General features: G+C 48.0%; 1 protein-coding gene across 4 annotated transcripts in view; it reads right to left on the reverse strand.

Annotated features, from left to right (window-relative positions):
• LOC115124693 (P2X purinoceptor 1-like) overlaps positions 1-14,382 on the reverse strand; it is a 59,476-nt gene that overhangs the window by 23,062 nt on the left and 22,032 nt on the right. For 2 of the 4 annotated variants that reach the window (XM_065023947.1, XM_065023949.1), the window contains exons 3-5: positions 10,251-10,322; positions 7,235-7,304; positions 438-528 (exon numbers count right to left, since the gene is read on the reverse strand). In XM_065023947.1, the coding sequence (XP_064880019.1) occupies positions 438-528; positions 7,235-7,304; positions 10,251-10,322 (233 nt within the window). The remainder of the gene's footprint in view (positions 1-437; positions 529-7,234; positions 7,305-10,250; positions 10,323-14,382) is intronic. The other 2 variants (XM_065023948.1, XM_065023951.1) reach the window with 2 other exon arrangements.

Consider the following 14,382-nt stretch of genomic DNA (forward strand, 5'->3'; position numbering starts at 1 on the left):
ACATACAGACACACACAGACACACACAGACACACACACAGACACACATACAGACACACACAGACACACATACAGACACAGACACACAGACACACACAGACACACACACACTGACACAGACACACAGACACACACAGACACACACAGATACACAGACACACACACAGACACACAGACACACACAGACACACACACATACACACACAGACACACAGACACAGACACACAGACACACAGACACACACACAGACACACACACAGACACACACAGAAAGGTCATAACAAGAAATTGGTAGAGACCGTTTTCATTTCATCATCCTACAAATAATTTGGGGAGTCCAAAGGTTGTTCAGTACCATTCAGTACATAACACTTCTGATGAGTAGTTCAAATGTTATACCTGTAAAGTTTGAACATAATTTGATTGATCTTACATACTCTGGGATACTGCCGTCATCTTCCACAGGACACCAGGCTAGCACCTCACACATCTTGGTTGTGTTCACCAAACACTTCCCCGTCATATGTCCTTGGGGTGGGGGTGGGGTGGGGCAGTGGGACAAAGACACGGAGAAAAGACACGAGGGATATAGCTTTTCCAACATGGAGTAACAACTATGAGCCCACAGATTAGGGTTGTCACCATATCAGTAAGGCGACACTCGAGAGGTATCGTGGCAAGGACACAACACATGAAGCTGACTGAATTCCCTGAGGAAAACAGTCCTAATGTGGGAAACAAACAGCCTGATGTGGTAACCCAGAATCACATGTTTCTATAACCGGTTATATCACACTGTGTTCCTGTTATATCACACTATGTTCCTGTTATATCACACTATGTTCCTGTTATATCACACTATGTTCCTGTTATATCACACTATGTTCCTGTTATATCACACTATGTTCCTGTTATATCACACTATGTTCCTGTTAAATCACACTATGTTCCTGTTATATCACACTATGTTCCTGTTATATCACACTATGTTCCTGTTAAATCACACTATGTTCCTGTTAAATCACACTATGTTCCTGTTATATCACACTATGTTCCTGTTATATCACACTATGTTCCTGTTAAATCACACTGTGTTCCTGTTAAATCACACTATGTTCCTGTTATATCACACTATGTTCCTGTTATATCACACTATGTTCCTGTTATATCACACTATGTTCCTGTTATATCACACTATGTTCCATACAGCAGGGTTTTTTAAAGAATCAAAGCGTTTAGTGTGCTTTGTGTTTGCCTTGTTGCCAGTTATCAGTTATCGTAGTATCTTGACAACCAGTACCACAGATGAGGATGTCTTTTAACTCGAAGAAGTGACTTCCACTTTAAATAGAATTGCGGTTTCAATCATCCACTCATCCAAACGTCTTAAAATCTTGACTAAAATGTGTGTCATTACAGAACACCAAAGGAAATGGGTTCAGTGAGTCTCTTTCAACTCTCACTGATTTTATACTGTAAGGATAATTTCTTTCTGCATGATAAGCATGGCTATTATCTGTGTGTGGTCCTGTCTCTCTGGTCCTGCCTCTCTGGTCCTGTCTCTCCCTGTCCTGTCTATCCCTGTCCTGTCTCTCTGGTCCTGCCTCCCTGGTCCTGCCTCCCTGGTCCTGCCTCTCTGGTCCTGCCTCCCTGGTCCTGTCTCTCTGGTCCTGCCTCTCTGGTCCTGTCTCTCCCTGTCCTGTCTCTCCCTGTCCTGTCTCTCTGGTCCTGCCTCCCTGGTCCTGCCTCCCTGGTCCTGTCTCTCTCTGGTCCTGCCTCCCTGGTCCTGTCTCTCTGGTCCTGTCTCTCTGGTCTTGCCTCCCTGGTCCTGTCTCTCTGGTCCTGCCTCTCTGGTCCTGCCTCCCTGGTCCTGTCTCTCTGGTCCTGCCTCCTTGGTCCTGTCTCTCTGGTCCTGTCTCCCTGGTCCTGTCTCCCTGGTCCTGTCTCTCTGGTCCTGCCTCTCTGGTCCTGTCTCTCTGGTCCTGCCTCCCTGGTCCTGCCTCTCTGGTCCTGCCTCCCTGGTCCCGCCTCCCTGGTCCTGCCTCTCTGGTCCTGCCTCCCTGGTCCTGCCTCCCTGGTCCTGTCTCTCCCTGTCCTGTCTCTCTGGTCCTGTCTTTCTGGTCCTGTCTCTCCCTGTCCTGTCTCTCCCTGTCCTGTCTCTCCCTGGTCCTGTCTCTCCCTGTCCTGTCTCTCTGGTCCTGCCTCCCTGGTCCTGTCTCCCTGGTCCTGTCTCTCTGGTCCTGCCTCTCTGGTCCTGTCTCTCTGGTCCTGCCTCCCTGGTCCTGCCTCCCTGGTCCTGTCTCTCCCTGTCCTGTCTCTCTGGTCCTGTCTCTCCCTGTGCTGTCTCTCCCTGTCCTGTTTCTCCTTGTCCTGTTTCTCCCTGTCCTGTCTCTCCCTGTCCTGTCTCTCCCTGTCCTGTCTCTCCCTGTCCTGTCTCTCTGGTCCTGCCTCCCTGGTCCTGCCTCCCTGGTCCTGTCTCTCTCTGGTCCTGCCTCCCTGGTCCTGTCTCTCTGGTCCTGCCTCCCTGGTCCTGTCTCTCTGGTCCTGTCTCTCTGGTCCTGCCTCCCTGGTCCTGCCTCCCTGGTCCTGTCTCTCTGGTCCTGCCTCTCTGGTCCTGTCTCTCCCTGTCCTGTCTCTCCCTGTCCTGTCTCTCTGGTCCTGCCTCCCTGGTCCTGCCTCCCTGGTCCTGTCTCTCTCTGGTCCTGCCTCCCTGGTCCTGTCTCTCTGGTCCTGTCTCTCTGGTCTTGCCTCCCTGGTCCTGTCTCTCTGGTCCTGCCTCTCTGGTCCTGCCTCCCTGGTCCTGTCTCTCTGGTCCTGCCTCCTTGGTCCTGTCTCTCTGGTCCTGTCTCCCTGGTCCTGTCTCCCTGGTCCTGTCTCTCTGGTCCTGCCTCTCTGGTCCTGTCTCTCTGGTCCTGCCTCCCTGGTCCTGCCTCTCTGGTCCTGCCTCCCTGGTCCCGCCTCCCTGGTCCTGCCTCCCTGGTCCTGCCTCCCTGGTCCTGCCTCCCTGGTCCTGTCTCTCCCTGTCCTGTCTCTCTGGTCCTGTCTTTCTGGTCCTGTCTCTCCCTGTCCTGTCTCTCCCTGTCCTGTCTCTCCCTGGTCCTGTCTCTCCCTGTCCTGTCTCTCTGGTCCTGCCTCCCTGGTCCTGTCTCCCTGGTCCTGTCTCTCTGGTCCTGCCTCTCTGGTCCTGTCTCTCTGGTCCTGCCTCCCTGGTCCTGCCTCCCTGGTCCTGTCTCTCCCTGTCCTGTCTCTCTGGTCCTGTCTCTCCCTGTGCTGTCTCTCCCTGTCCTGTTTCTCCTTGTCCTGTTTCTCCCTGTCCTGTCTCTCCCTGTCCTGTCTCTCCCTGTCCTGTCTCTCCCTGTCCTGTCTCTCTGGTCCTGCCTCCCTGGTCCTGCCTCCCTGGTCCTGTCTCTCTCTGGTCCTGCCTCCCTGGTCCTGTCTCTCTGGTCCTGTCTCTCTGGTCCTGCCTCCCTGGTCCTGTCTCTCTGGTCCTGCCTCTCTGGTCCTGCCTCCCTGGTCCTGCCTCCCTGGTCCTGTCTCTCCCTGTCCTGTTTCTCCTTGTCCTGTTTCTCCTTGTCCTGTCTCTCCCTGTCCTGTCTCTCCCTGTGCTCTCTCTCCCTGTCCTGTTTCTCCTTGTCCTGTTTCTCCCTGTCCTGTCTCTCCCTGTCCTGTCTCTCCCTGTCCTGTCTCTCCCTGTCCTGTCTCTCTGGTCCTGCCTCCCTGGTCCTGCCTCCCTGGTCCTGTCTCTCTCTGGTCCTGCCTCCCTGGTCCTGTCTCTCTGGTCCTGTCTCTCTGGTCCTGCCTCCCTGGTCCTGTGTCTCTGGTCCTGCCTCTCTGGTCCTGCCTCCCTGGTCCTGTCTCTCTGGTCCTGCCTCCTTGGTCCTGTCTCTCTGGTCCTGTCTCCCTGGTCCTGTCTCCCTGGTCCTGTCTCTCTGGTCCTGCCTCTCTGGTCCTGTCTCTCTGGTCCTGCCTCCCTGGTCCTGCCTCTCTGGTCCTGCCTCCCTGGTCCCGCCTCCCTGGTCCTGCCTCCCTGGTCCTGCCTCCCTGGTCCTGTCTCTCCCTGTCCTGTCTCTCTGGTCCTGTCTTTCTGGTCCTGTCTCTCCCTGTCCTGTCTCTCCCTGTCCTGTCTCTCCCTGGTCCTGTCTCTCCCTGTCCTGTCTCTCCCTGTCCTGTCTCTCCCTGTCCTGTCTCTCCCTGGTCCTGTCTCTCCCTGTCCTGTCTCTCCCTGTCCTGTCTCTCCCTGGTCCTGTCTCTCCCTGTCCTGTCTCTCCCTGTCCTGTCTCTCCCTGTCCTGTCTTTTTGGTCCTGTCTTTTTGGTCCTGTCTTTTTGGTCCTGTCTCTCTGACCCAAGCTGGATTGGCAGAGAAGTGTGAAAAAGATTTCCAGACACGGTAAAGTGAGCCAACCTACAGGACATGATCATAAGACCGGTTCACCCTGAGGGCTTTAACAGCTTCTGTTCTGTTTGCCTCTAGTTTCAACCACAGTCTAACCATTAACCAGCACATCCTTCTCAAGGACACAAGGATATATAGATGCCCCCCTAAGTCAACATGGCAGTGGTGGCGTCAACAGATCCAAATCATCTGCCAACAGCAGATGTTGAAAGTGAAAGGGCTGATGTGGTTCTGAGAGCTTGAAGAGGCTTGGCTGTAACCCAGGGTCACATAAGGACAAAATACACAACCAACCCTTTCAACTGCCACGTTATATAGGCTTTAGAATTGTTGTTGGATCCACTGCTACTACTCTACAATTTATCTGCCTGTCTCTGACTGTCTGCCTGTCTCTGACTGTGTGCCTGTCTCTGACTGCGTGCCTGTCTCTGACTGCCTGTCTCTGACTGTTTGCCTGTCTCTGACTGTCTGCCTGTCTCTGACTGTCTGCCTGCCTGTCTCTGCCTGTCTGTCTGCCTGTCTCTGACTGCCTGCCTGTCTGTCTGCCTGTCTCTGACTGTCTGGCTGCCTGTCTCTGACTGTCTGCCTATGTCTCTGACTGTGTGCTTGTGTCTCTGACTGTCTGGCTGCCTGTCTCTGACTGTCTGCCTATGTCTCTGACTGTCTGGCTGCCTGTCTCTGACTGTCTGCCTATGTCTCTGACTGTCTGCCTATGTCTCTGACTGTCTGCCTATGTCTCTGACTGTCTGCCTATGTCTCTGACTGTGTGCTTGTGTCTCTGACTGTCTGGCTGCCTGTCTCTGACTGTCTGGCTGCCTGTCTCTGACTGGCTGCCTGTCTCTGACTGTGTCTGTTTGCATGCTTTAATATAATGATAATCCAAGTCACTCAACCATCCTGGATCCTGGCTGCTAAGAACATGGAAAGTTGTTGATCTAAAATAAGCAAACTTTTTCTCCTTGAATGCAGGGAAATTCCTGACTAGTCAAAATGTTTATCTTGGTGGCTTTGTTTTGTGTGACTAGTGTATTGTACATTTAGCTCATAGAAGCCCCAAAGTACAGATGAACTGAAACTGACCAAAGAACCGCTGAGAAAGTTAACCAACGATAAACCAACTTAATCCTAAAACAATTGTTTTTATTTTACCTTTATTTAACTAGGCAAATCAGTTAAGAACAAAATCGTATTTCCAGTGACAGCCTAGGAACAGTGGGTTAACTGCCTGTTCAGGGGTAGAACGACAGAGTTGTACCTTGTCAGCTCGGGGGTTTGAACTTGCAACCTTCCGGTTACTAGTCCAACGCTCTAACCACTAGTATGGAATGTTAGTCCGCCCAGACAAAGCAAATTTAACCACCTGCCGCCCCTACACTCTAACCACTAGGCTACCCTGCCCCCCTACACTCTAACCACTAGGCTACCCTGCCTCCTCTACACTCTAACCACTAGGCTACCCTGCCGCCTCTACACTCTAACCACTAGACTACCTGCCGCCCTACACTCTAACCACTAGGCTACCCTGCCCCCCTACACTCTAACCACTAGGCTACCCTGCCTCCTCTACACTCTAACCACTAGGCTACCCTGCCGCCTCTACACTCTAACCACTAGACTACCTGCCGCCCCTACACTCTAACCACTAGGCTACCCTGCCCCCCTACACTCTAACCACTAGGCTACCCTGCCTCCTCTACACTCTAACCACTAGGCTACCCTGCCTCCTCTACACTCTAACCACTAGACTACCTGCCGCCCCTACACTCTAACCACTAGGCTACCCTGCCGCCTCTACACTCTAACCACTAGACTACCTGCCGCCCCTACACTCTAACCACTAGGCTACCCTGCCCCCCTACACTCTAACCACTAGGCTACCCTGCCTCCTCTACACTCTAACCACTAGGCTACCCTGCCGCCTCTACACTCTAACCACTAGACTACCTGCCGCCCCTACACTCTAACCACTAGGCTACCTGCCGCCCCTACACTCTAACCACTAGACTACCTGCCGCCCCTACACTCTAACCACTAGACTACCTGCCGCCCCTACACTCTAACCACTAGGCTACCCTGCCGCCTCTACACTCTAACCACTAGACTACCTGCCGCCCCTACACTCTAACCACTAGGCTACCTGCCGCCACCCTGCTGCTCAATGATGATGCAACTGGACACTTAAAACACCTGAAAGATTATTTAGTTTTTTTTTGCTCTCTGACAAGTGAAATCATGTGCCGTTTTAATTTCTGATAAATAACATTTAATTTCAGTTATCAGTACAGAGACACCGGTGGCTAGAAATATGTATAATGAGATTCCTCAATATAGTAAAACTTTAAGAAAGTAAAGGATAGACGACGAAGGGCTCGTTATTTCCACAGAACTCCCAGCCCCTCGTTGTTTATCCCTCATAACGTAGTCACAGAGACGATGGCTAGTGTGAGTAGTCAGTTAGGGAGGGGGTAGTGGTAGTAATGGATGGCTAGATGTGCCAATGCGGAGGGTAGTGGTAGTAATGGATGGCTAGATGTGCCAATGCGGAGGGTAGTGGTAGTAATGGATGGCTAGATTTGCCAATGCGGAGGGTAGTGAGGAGGGTTAGTTAGTCACAGTGTTTCTCAACCTTTTTCATACCAGGGGCCAACAAGCTATGTTTTTTCCTCCTCGGGGGCAACTTACATTCAAACTAGCACTGTAGAACTGACGACATTAGTGTCCGTTAACTATCTCAGGGACCGGCCGGTGATTTGCCGTAGACTGGCGCTGGTTGAGAAACACTGAGTTTAGTGAAGGGGACTGTGCCACGCTGTCACACTGCCATGCCGTCTGGACTTTACCATCTCCCGTACGTTCTGAACTCCCTTCACAGTCTGCGTCAGAGCTGCATCGATTCTTCGAGTTTGGGGGCTGAAACACATGAGTTGGAGTGAGTGTACAGTACATTCGGAAAGTATTCAGACCCCTTCCCTTTTTCCACATTTTGTTACGTTACAGCCTTATTCTAAAATGTATTGAATATCTACACACAATACTCCTTTTGTTTTGTGTGCAAATGTATAAAAAAAAAAAAAACAGAAATACCTTATTTACATAAGTATTCAAACCGTTTGCTATGAGACTCGAAAATTGAGCTCAGGTGCATCCTGTTTCCATTGATCATCCTTGAGATGTTTCTATATCCCGAGAGAACCAAGATTCAGTGAAACAGAGTATGTTAGTCACTGATGTCTCTCTGGAAAGAGATCCTCGCCCTGAGCTCGTCTAATTTATTGTCCAGAGACTAAACATTGGGGAGTAATATAATCAGAAGCGGTGGATGTTGCGCCCGCCTCCTGAGTCGGACTAGAAGTTCACTCCGAATACCTCTTCTCCGCCGACGGCAACTTGGAGCAGCCTCTGGGATACGTTAAATTGCTCTGGGGGGTACGAAGAAAGGATCCAATTCAGGAAAGTTGTATTCCTGGCCGTGATGCTGGTGAGTTACCGTCGCTCTGATGTCCAAAAGTTATTTCTGGCTGTATGTAATATCACAATAAACATTCTGGGCTGATATATATATATATTGTTATATCTGGAGTACTTCTCCTGTCCTATTCGGTGTCCTGTGTGAATCTAAGTGTGCGTTCTCTAATTCTCTCCTTCTCTCTTTCTTTCTCTCTCTCGGAGGACCTGAGCCCTAGGACCATGCCCCAGGACTACCTGACATGATGACTCCTTGCTGTCCCCAGTCCACCTGGCCATGCTGCTGCTCCAGTTTCAACTGGCCTGGGCCCTAGGACCATGTCCCAGGACTACCTGACATGATGACTCCTTGCTGTCCCCAGTCCACCTGGCCATGCTGCTGCTCCAGTTTCAACTGTTCTGCCTTACTATTATTCAACCATGCTGGTCATTTATGAACATTTGAACATCTTGGCCACGTTCTGTTATAATCTCCACCCGGCACAGCCAGAAGAGGACTGGCCACCCCACATATGCTCTCTCTAATTCTCTCTTTCTTTCTCTCTCTCTCGGAGGACCTGAGCCCTAGGACCGTGCCCCAGGACTACCTGACATGATGACTCCTTGCTGTCCCCAGTCCACCTGACTGTGCTGCTGCTCCAGTTTCAACTGTTCTGCCTTATTATTATTCGACCATGCTGGTCATTTATGAACATTTTAACATCTTGGTCATGTTCTGTTATAATCTCTACCCGGCACAGCCAGAAGAGGACTGGCCACCCCACATAGCCTGGTTCCTCTCTAGGTTTCTTCCTAGGTTTTGGCCTTTCTAGGGAGTTTTTCCTAGCCACCGTGCTTTTACACCTGCATTGTTTGCTGTTTGGGGTTTTAGGCTGGGTTTCTGTACAGCACTTTGAGATATCAGCTGATGTACGAAGGGCTATATAAATAAATTTGATTTGATTTGATTTGATTTGATAGTGTAAGAAATAACACGCAAAAAAAACGAAATACTGCAAAATTGCTTAGGATCTAGAAGGAGAGCTGCCATGTCTGTTGACGCCATCTTGTGCATCACGGTGGCAGCATCATTATATGGGGGTGTTTTTCAGCAGCAGGGACTGGGAGACTAGTCAGGATTGAGGGAAAGATGAACGGAACAAAGTACCGAGAGATCCTTGATATAAACCTGCTCCAGAGCACTCAGGACCTCAGACTGGGGTGAAGGGTCAGCTTCCAGCAAAACAATGACTCTAAGCACACAGCCCAGAGTGGCTTCGGGACAAGTCTCTGAATGTCCTTGAGTGGCCCAGCCAGAGACCGGACTTGAACCCATTCGAACATCTCTGGAGAGACCTGAAAATAGCTGTGCAGCGATGCTCCCCATCCAACCGGACAGAGCTTGAGAGGATCTACAGAGAAGAATGGGAGAAACTCCCCAAATACAGATGTGCCAAGCTTGTAGCGTCATACCCAAGAAGACTCGAGGCTGTAATCGCTGCCAAAGTTGCTTCAGCAAAGTACTGAGTAAAGGGTCTGAATACTTATGTGTTTTTTTTTTAAATACATTTGCAAAAATGTCAAATAAACATTTTTTGCTTTGTCATTATGGGGTATCTTGTTTAGATATTTAAAAAATAATAATATATAATCCATTTTAGAACAAGGCTGTAACATAACAAAATGTGGAAAAAGTAAATGGGTCTGAATACTTTCCTAATGTACTGTATATGTATACTGTATATATATATCACAGGAGGTTGGTGGCACCTTAATTGGGAGGAACGGCCTTGTTGTAATGACAGGAGCGGAATCACTGGAATGGTATTAAATACATCAAACACATGGTTTCCATGGTTTCCATGGTTTCCAGGTGTTTGATGCCATTCCATTGTCTCCGTTCCAGACATTATTATGAGCCGCTCTCACCTCAGCAGCCTCCACTGATATAGTTATGTACACAAGGACTAAGTGTACAAAACATTAGGAACACCTTCCTAATATTGAGTTACAGACGCGTTTCCCTTCAGAACAGACTCAATTCGTCGGGCATGGACTCTACAAGGCATCGAAAGCGTTCCACGGGGATGCTGGACCATGTTGACTCCATGTCGTCCCAGAGTTGGGTCAAGTTGGCTGGATGCCCTTTGGGTGATGGACCATTCTTGATACACACGGGAAACTGTTGAGCATGAAAAACCCAGCAGCGTTGCAGTTCATGACACACTCAAACAGGTGACATCAATAAGGGACCATAGCTTTCACCTGGATTCGCCTGGCCAGTTTATGTCACGGAAAGAGCAAGTGTTCCTAATTCTTTTGTACACTCCTGAATCATGATCTCTGTGCCAATTTTAGGAAAAGCAAGGACATGAAGAAATGAAGAAAGTCTTTTGAGAGGAGTTGACTTACCTCAGAACATTTTTCAATTTTCTGACCTTTGGTCATAATGTAGTTGGTCATCACCACAAAAGAAGAGTCCCCCTGAGGTACGAGAGAGAGGGGGGGGAGAGAGAGAGAGAGAGAGAGAGAGAGGGAGAGAGAGAGGGAGAGGGAGAGAGAGGGAGAGGGAGAGAGAGAGAGAGGGAGACAGAGAGAGAGGGAGAGAGGGAGTGAGAGAGAGGGAGGGAGGGAGGGAGTAGGAGAAAGGGAGGGAGAGGGAGAGAGAGAGGGAGGGAGGGAGTAGGAGAAAGAGAGGGAGAGAGAGAGTAGGAGGGAGTAGGAGAAAGGGAGGGAGGGGGAGAGAGAGAGGGAGGGAGAGGGAGAGAGGGAGGGAGTAGGAGAAAGGGAGGGAGAGGGAGAGAGAGAGAGAGAGATTTTTATTGTTTATTTCACTTTATATATTATCTACCTCACTTGCTTTGGCAATGTTAACACATGTTTCCCATGCCAATAAAGCCCTTGAATTGAATTTAATTTAATTGAAAATTGAGAGAGTGAGTGAGTGAGTGAGAGAAAGGGAAGGAGAGGGAGACAGAGAGGGAGAGAGAGAGAGGGAGAGGGAGAGAAAGGGAGGGAAGTATGAAATAGAATCATCTGTGATTGGACAATGTTGCAACTGTGATGGGGATCATACTCTGGACTTCCTTGAGTGCCCTGTTATGGTGAAGGAGGTGTGAAGGATCAGGGCTGTGAAGGATCAGGGCTGTGCAGCTGATCTGCCATGTGGAGGTGGTGAAGAGAGTCGAAAGAGGCAGCAGTGTTGAAGATATGGAGGTGGATGCAGGGCAACCCGTTGATAGTGTTTTAAGTCAATCGGGTCATCTGGATACACTCAATGTGAAGAAGGTGGATTCATTCTGTGGCACATGGAATGTGTTCGGAAAGTTTTCAGACCCCTTGACTTTTTTCACATTCTGTTACGTCACAGCCTTATTCGAAAATGGATTAAATCAATAAAAATCCTCAGTAATCTATACACAATACCCCATAACGACAAAGCGAAAACAGGTTTTTAGACATTTTTGCAAATTTAAAAATAAATACAATATTTACATGAGTATTCAAACCGTTTGCTATGAGACTCAAAATTGAGCTCAGGTGCATCCTGTTTCCATTGATCATCCTTGAGATGTTTCTACAACTTGATTGGAGTTCACCTGGGATAAATTAAATTGATTGGAAATGATTTGGAAAGGCACACACACCTGTCTATATAAGGTCCCACAGTTAACACTGCATGTCAGAGCAAAAACCAAACCACGAGGTCAAAGGAATTGTCCGTAGAGCTCAGAGACAGGATTGTGTCGAGGATCAGATCTGGGGAAGGGAACCAAAACCTTTCTGCTGCATTGAAGGTCCCCAAGAACACAGTGGTCTCCATCATTCTGCTGCATTAAAGGTCCCCAAGAACACAGTGGTCTCCATCATTCTGCTGCATTGAAGGTCCCCAAGAACACAGTGGTCTCCATCATTCTGCTGCATTGAAGGTCCCCAAGAACACAGTGGCCTCCATCATTCTGCTGCATTGAAGGTCCCCAAGAACACAGTGGCCTCCATCATTCTTAAATGGAAGAAGTTTGGAACCACCAAGACTCTTCCTAGCAATCGGGGGAGAAGGGCCTTGGTCAGGGAGGTGACCAAGAACCTGATGGTTACTCTGACAGAGCTCTAGAGTTCCTCTGTGGAGATGGGAGAACCTTCCAGAAAGACAACCATCTCTGCAGCACTCCATCAATCAGGCCTTTATAGTAGAGTGGACAGACGGAAGCCATTCCTCAGGAAAAGGCACATGACAGCCCAATTGGAGTTTGTCAAAAGGCACCTAAAGACTCTCAGACAATGAGAAACAAGAGTATCTGTTCTGATGAAACCAAGATTGAATTCTTTGGCCTGAATGTCAAGCGTCAAGTCTGGAGAAAACCTGGCACTATCCCCCCCCCCCCCAAAAAAAAAATCCAATCAAATCAAATCAGTGATTTGGTGAAGCATGGTGGTGGCAGCATCATGCTGTGGTGATGTTGTTCATTGGAAGGGACTGGGAGACTAGTCAGGATCGAGGGAAAGATGAACCGAGCAAAGTACAGAGAGATCCTTGATAAAAACCTGCTCCGTAGTGCTCAGGACCACAGACTGGGGGGGAAGGTTCACTTTCCAACAGGACAACGACCCTAAGCACACAGCCAAGACAACGCAGGAGTGGCTTCGAGACAAGTCTCTTAATGTCCTTGAGTGGCCCTGCCAGAGCCCGGACTTGAACCCGATCAAACATCTTTGGAGAGAGATGTTCCCCATACATCCTGATGGAGCTTGAGAGGATCTGCAGAGAAGAATTTGAGATAGTCCCCAAATACAGGTGCGCCAAGCTTGTAACGTCATACCAAAGAAGACTTGAGGCTGTAATTGCTGGCAAAGATGCTTCAGTACTGAGTAAAGGGTCTGAATACTTATGTAAATGTGATATCTTTTTTTATGTTTTATTATAAATTAAAGAAACATTTCTAAAAACCTGTTTTTGCTTTGACATTATGGGGAATTGTGATGTCATTATGGGGTATTGTGATGTCATTATGGGGTATTGTTAAGTCATTATGTGGTATTGTGATGTCATTATGGGGTATTGTGATGTCATTATGGGGTATTGTGATGTCATTATGGGGTATTGTGTGTAGATTGATGAGGGGAAAAAACATGTCATATATTTAGAGTAAAGCTGTAACGTAACAAAATGTGGAAAAAGTCAAGGGGTCTGAATACTTTCTGAAGGCACTGTATAGCCACAGTGATTAATTGTACAGCACAACTTTTTGTTTTCTTTTTTTCTACTATATTATTGACTATGTTTTGTTTATTCCATGTGTAACTCTGTGTTGTTGTATGTGTCGCACTGTTTTGCTTTATCTTGACCAGGTCGCAGTTGTAAATGAGAACTTGTTCTTAACTAGCCTACCTGGATAAATAAAGGTGAAATAAAAAATAAAATAAATTGTTTAAGAAGTCCAAGAAGCAGAATATCATTATATCTGCAGCTGAGAAGTTTTTGGGGCTCCAAGGCATCCCGGCAGAAGCACTATTGTCGCTAGGACAGATCCCGTCCTCACAGGAGGCTTCTGCGCCTGTGTTGAGACCTGATTAGAATGAGTTTTTTAAAGAAAAGCAGGTTGATTTTGTTTAGGTAATTTCTTTTGATAGTTTGTATGATATTTTATTTATTTTAACCCAAATATTTTCCTTTTTGGGATCGTTATTATCAAAATGCACATCCAATTGCTGCAAACGACCTCTACAAGTAGAATAAGAACTTCCCCAGCCTTAAAAAGGAAAGAAATATCAGCGTGGCAACAAAAATAAGTGATCCACCTTAAAACCGGTTGCTTTCAATTGTTCCGCAACTCCGTTTGGAAGCCTATAATCAATCAATCAATCAATCCACTGTTTGGAGAGGCGCGCCAGAACGGGAATGCTTTACGCTTATTCCAGATGCCTAACAGAGATCTAAAAAAAACACTTTACAGATTAAATTCTCTAGAACCTTGCTATTGATTCTAGGTCACAAACAGATGCCGCATTCAAAACAACTGGGAATTCAAAAAATACGACGTCAGTGATCTTCAGGTCAAACATTCAGAGCTCTAGAAAGAGGCCGAGTTGGAATTCTGAATTGTCAGAGATTTCCGAGTTCCCAGTTGTTTTGAAAGCGACATTACTCTCTCTCCTCCCACAGTGCTTAAAAGACACCTCTTTTCTCCCATCAGCCCCCAGTACTTAGAGATACAGCATTTGATAGTGCATTCAATGAAAATAATAAGCATAAGACCATAGACCAGACATACCCTTGGTCAGTTGGAAAAAAATATATAATCTTTCCTCTCTACCTACTGGGCTGTCCCAACTAACTTGATAGTTCACTGGTCTAAATGTGTAACATTTGTTACAACATGACAAACCTTTTGTCACCGTTGTTATGATAACAGACCTATAGCCCCTCCCCATAGAAATATAATGACTGAATTAACATGAGGGTGCAGTAAAATAGCCCTGGCCTAGGCACTTCCTCGTTCTAGTAACACTATTTCTATGACCCTCGCTATCCGGTTTCCTTCTA

The sequence above is a fragment of the Oncorhynchus nerka genome, linkage group LG10 (assembly GCF_034236695.1).
Source record: "Oncorhynchus nerka isolate Pitt River linkage group LG10, Oner_Uvic_2.0, whole genome shotgun sequence".
Taxonomy (NCBI): Eukaryota; Metazoa; Chordata; class Actinopteri; order Salmoniformes; family Salmonidae; genus Oncorhynchus; species Oncorhynchus nerka.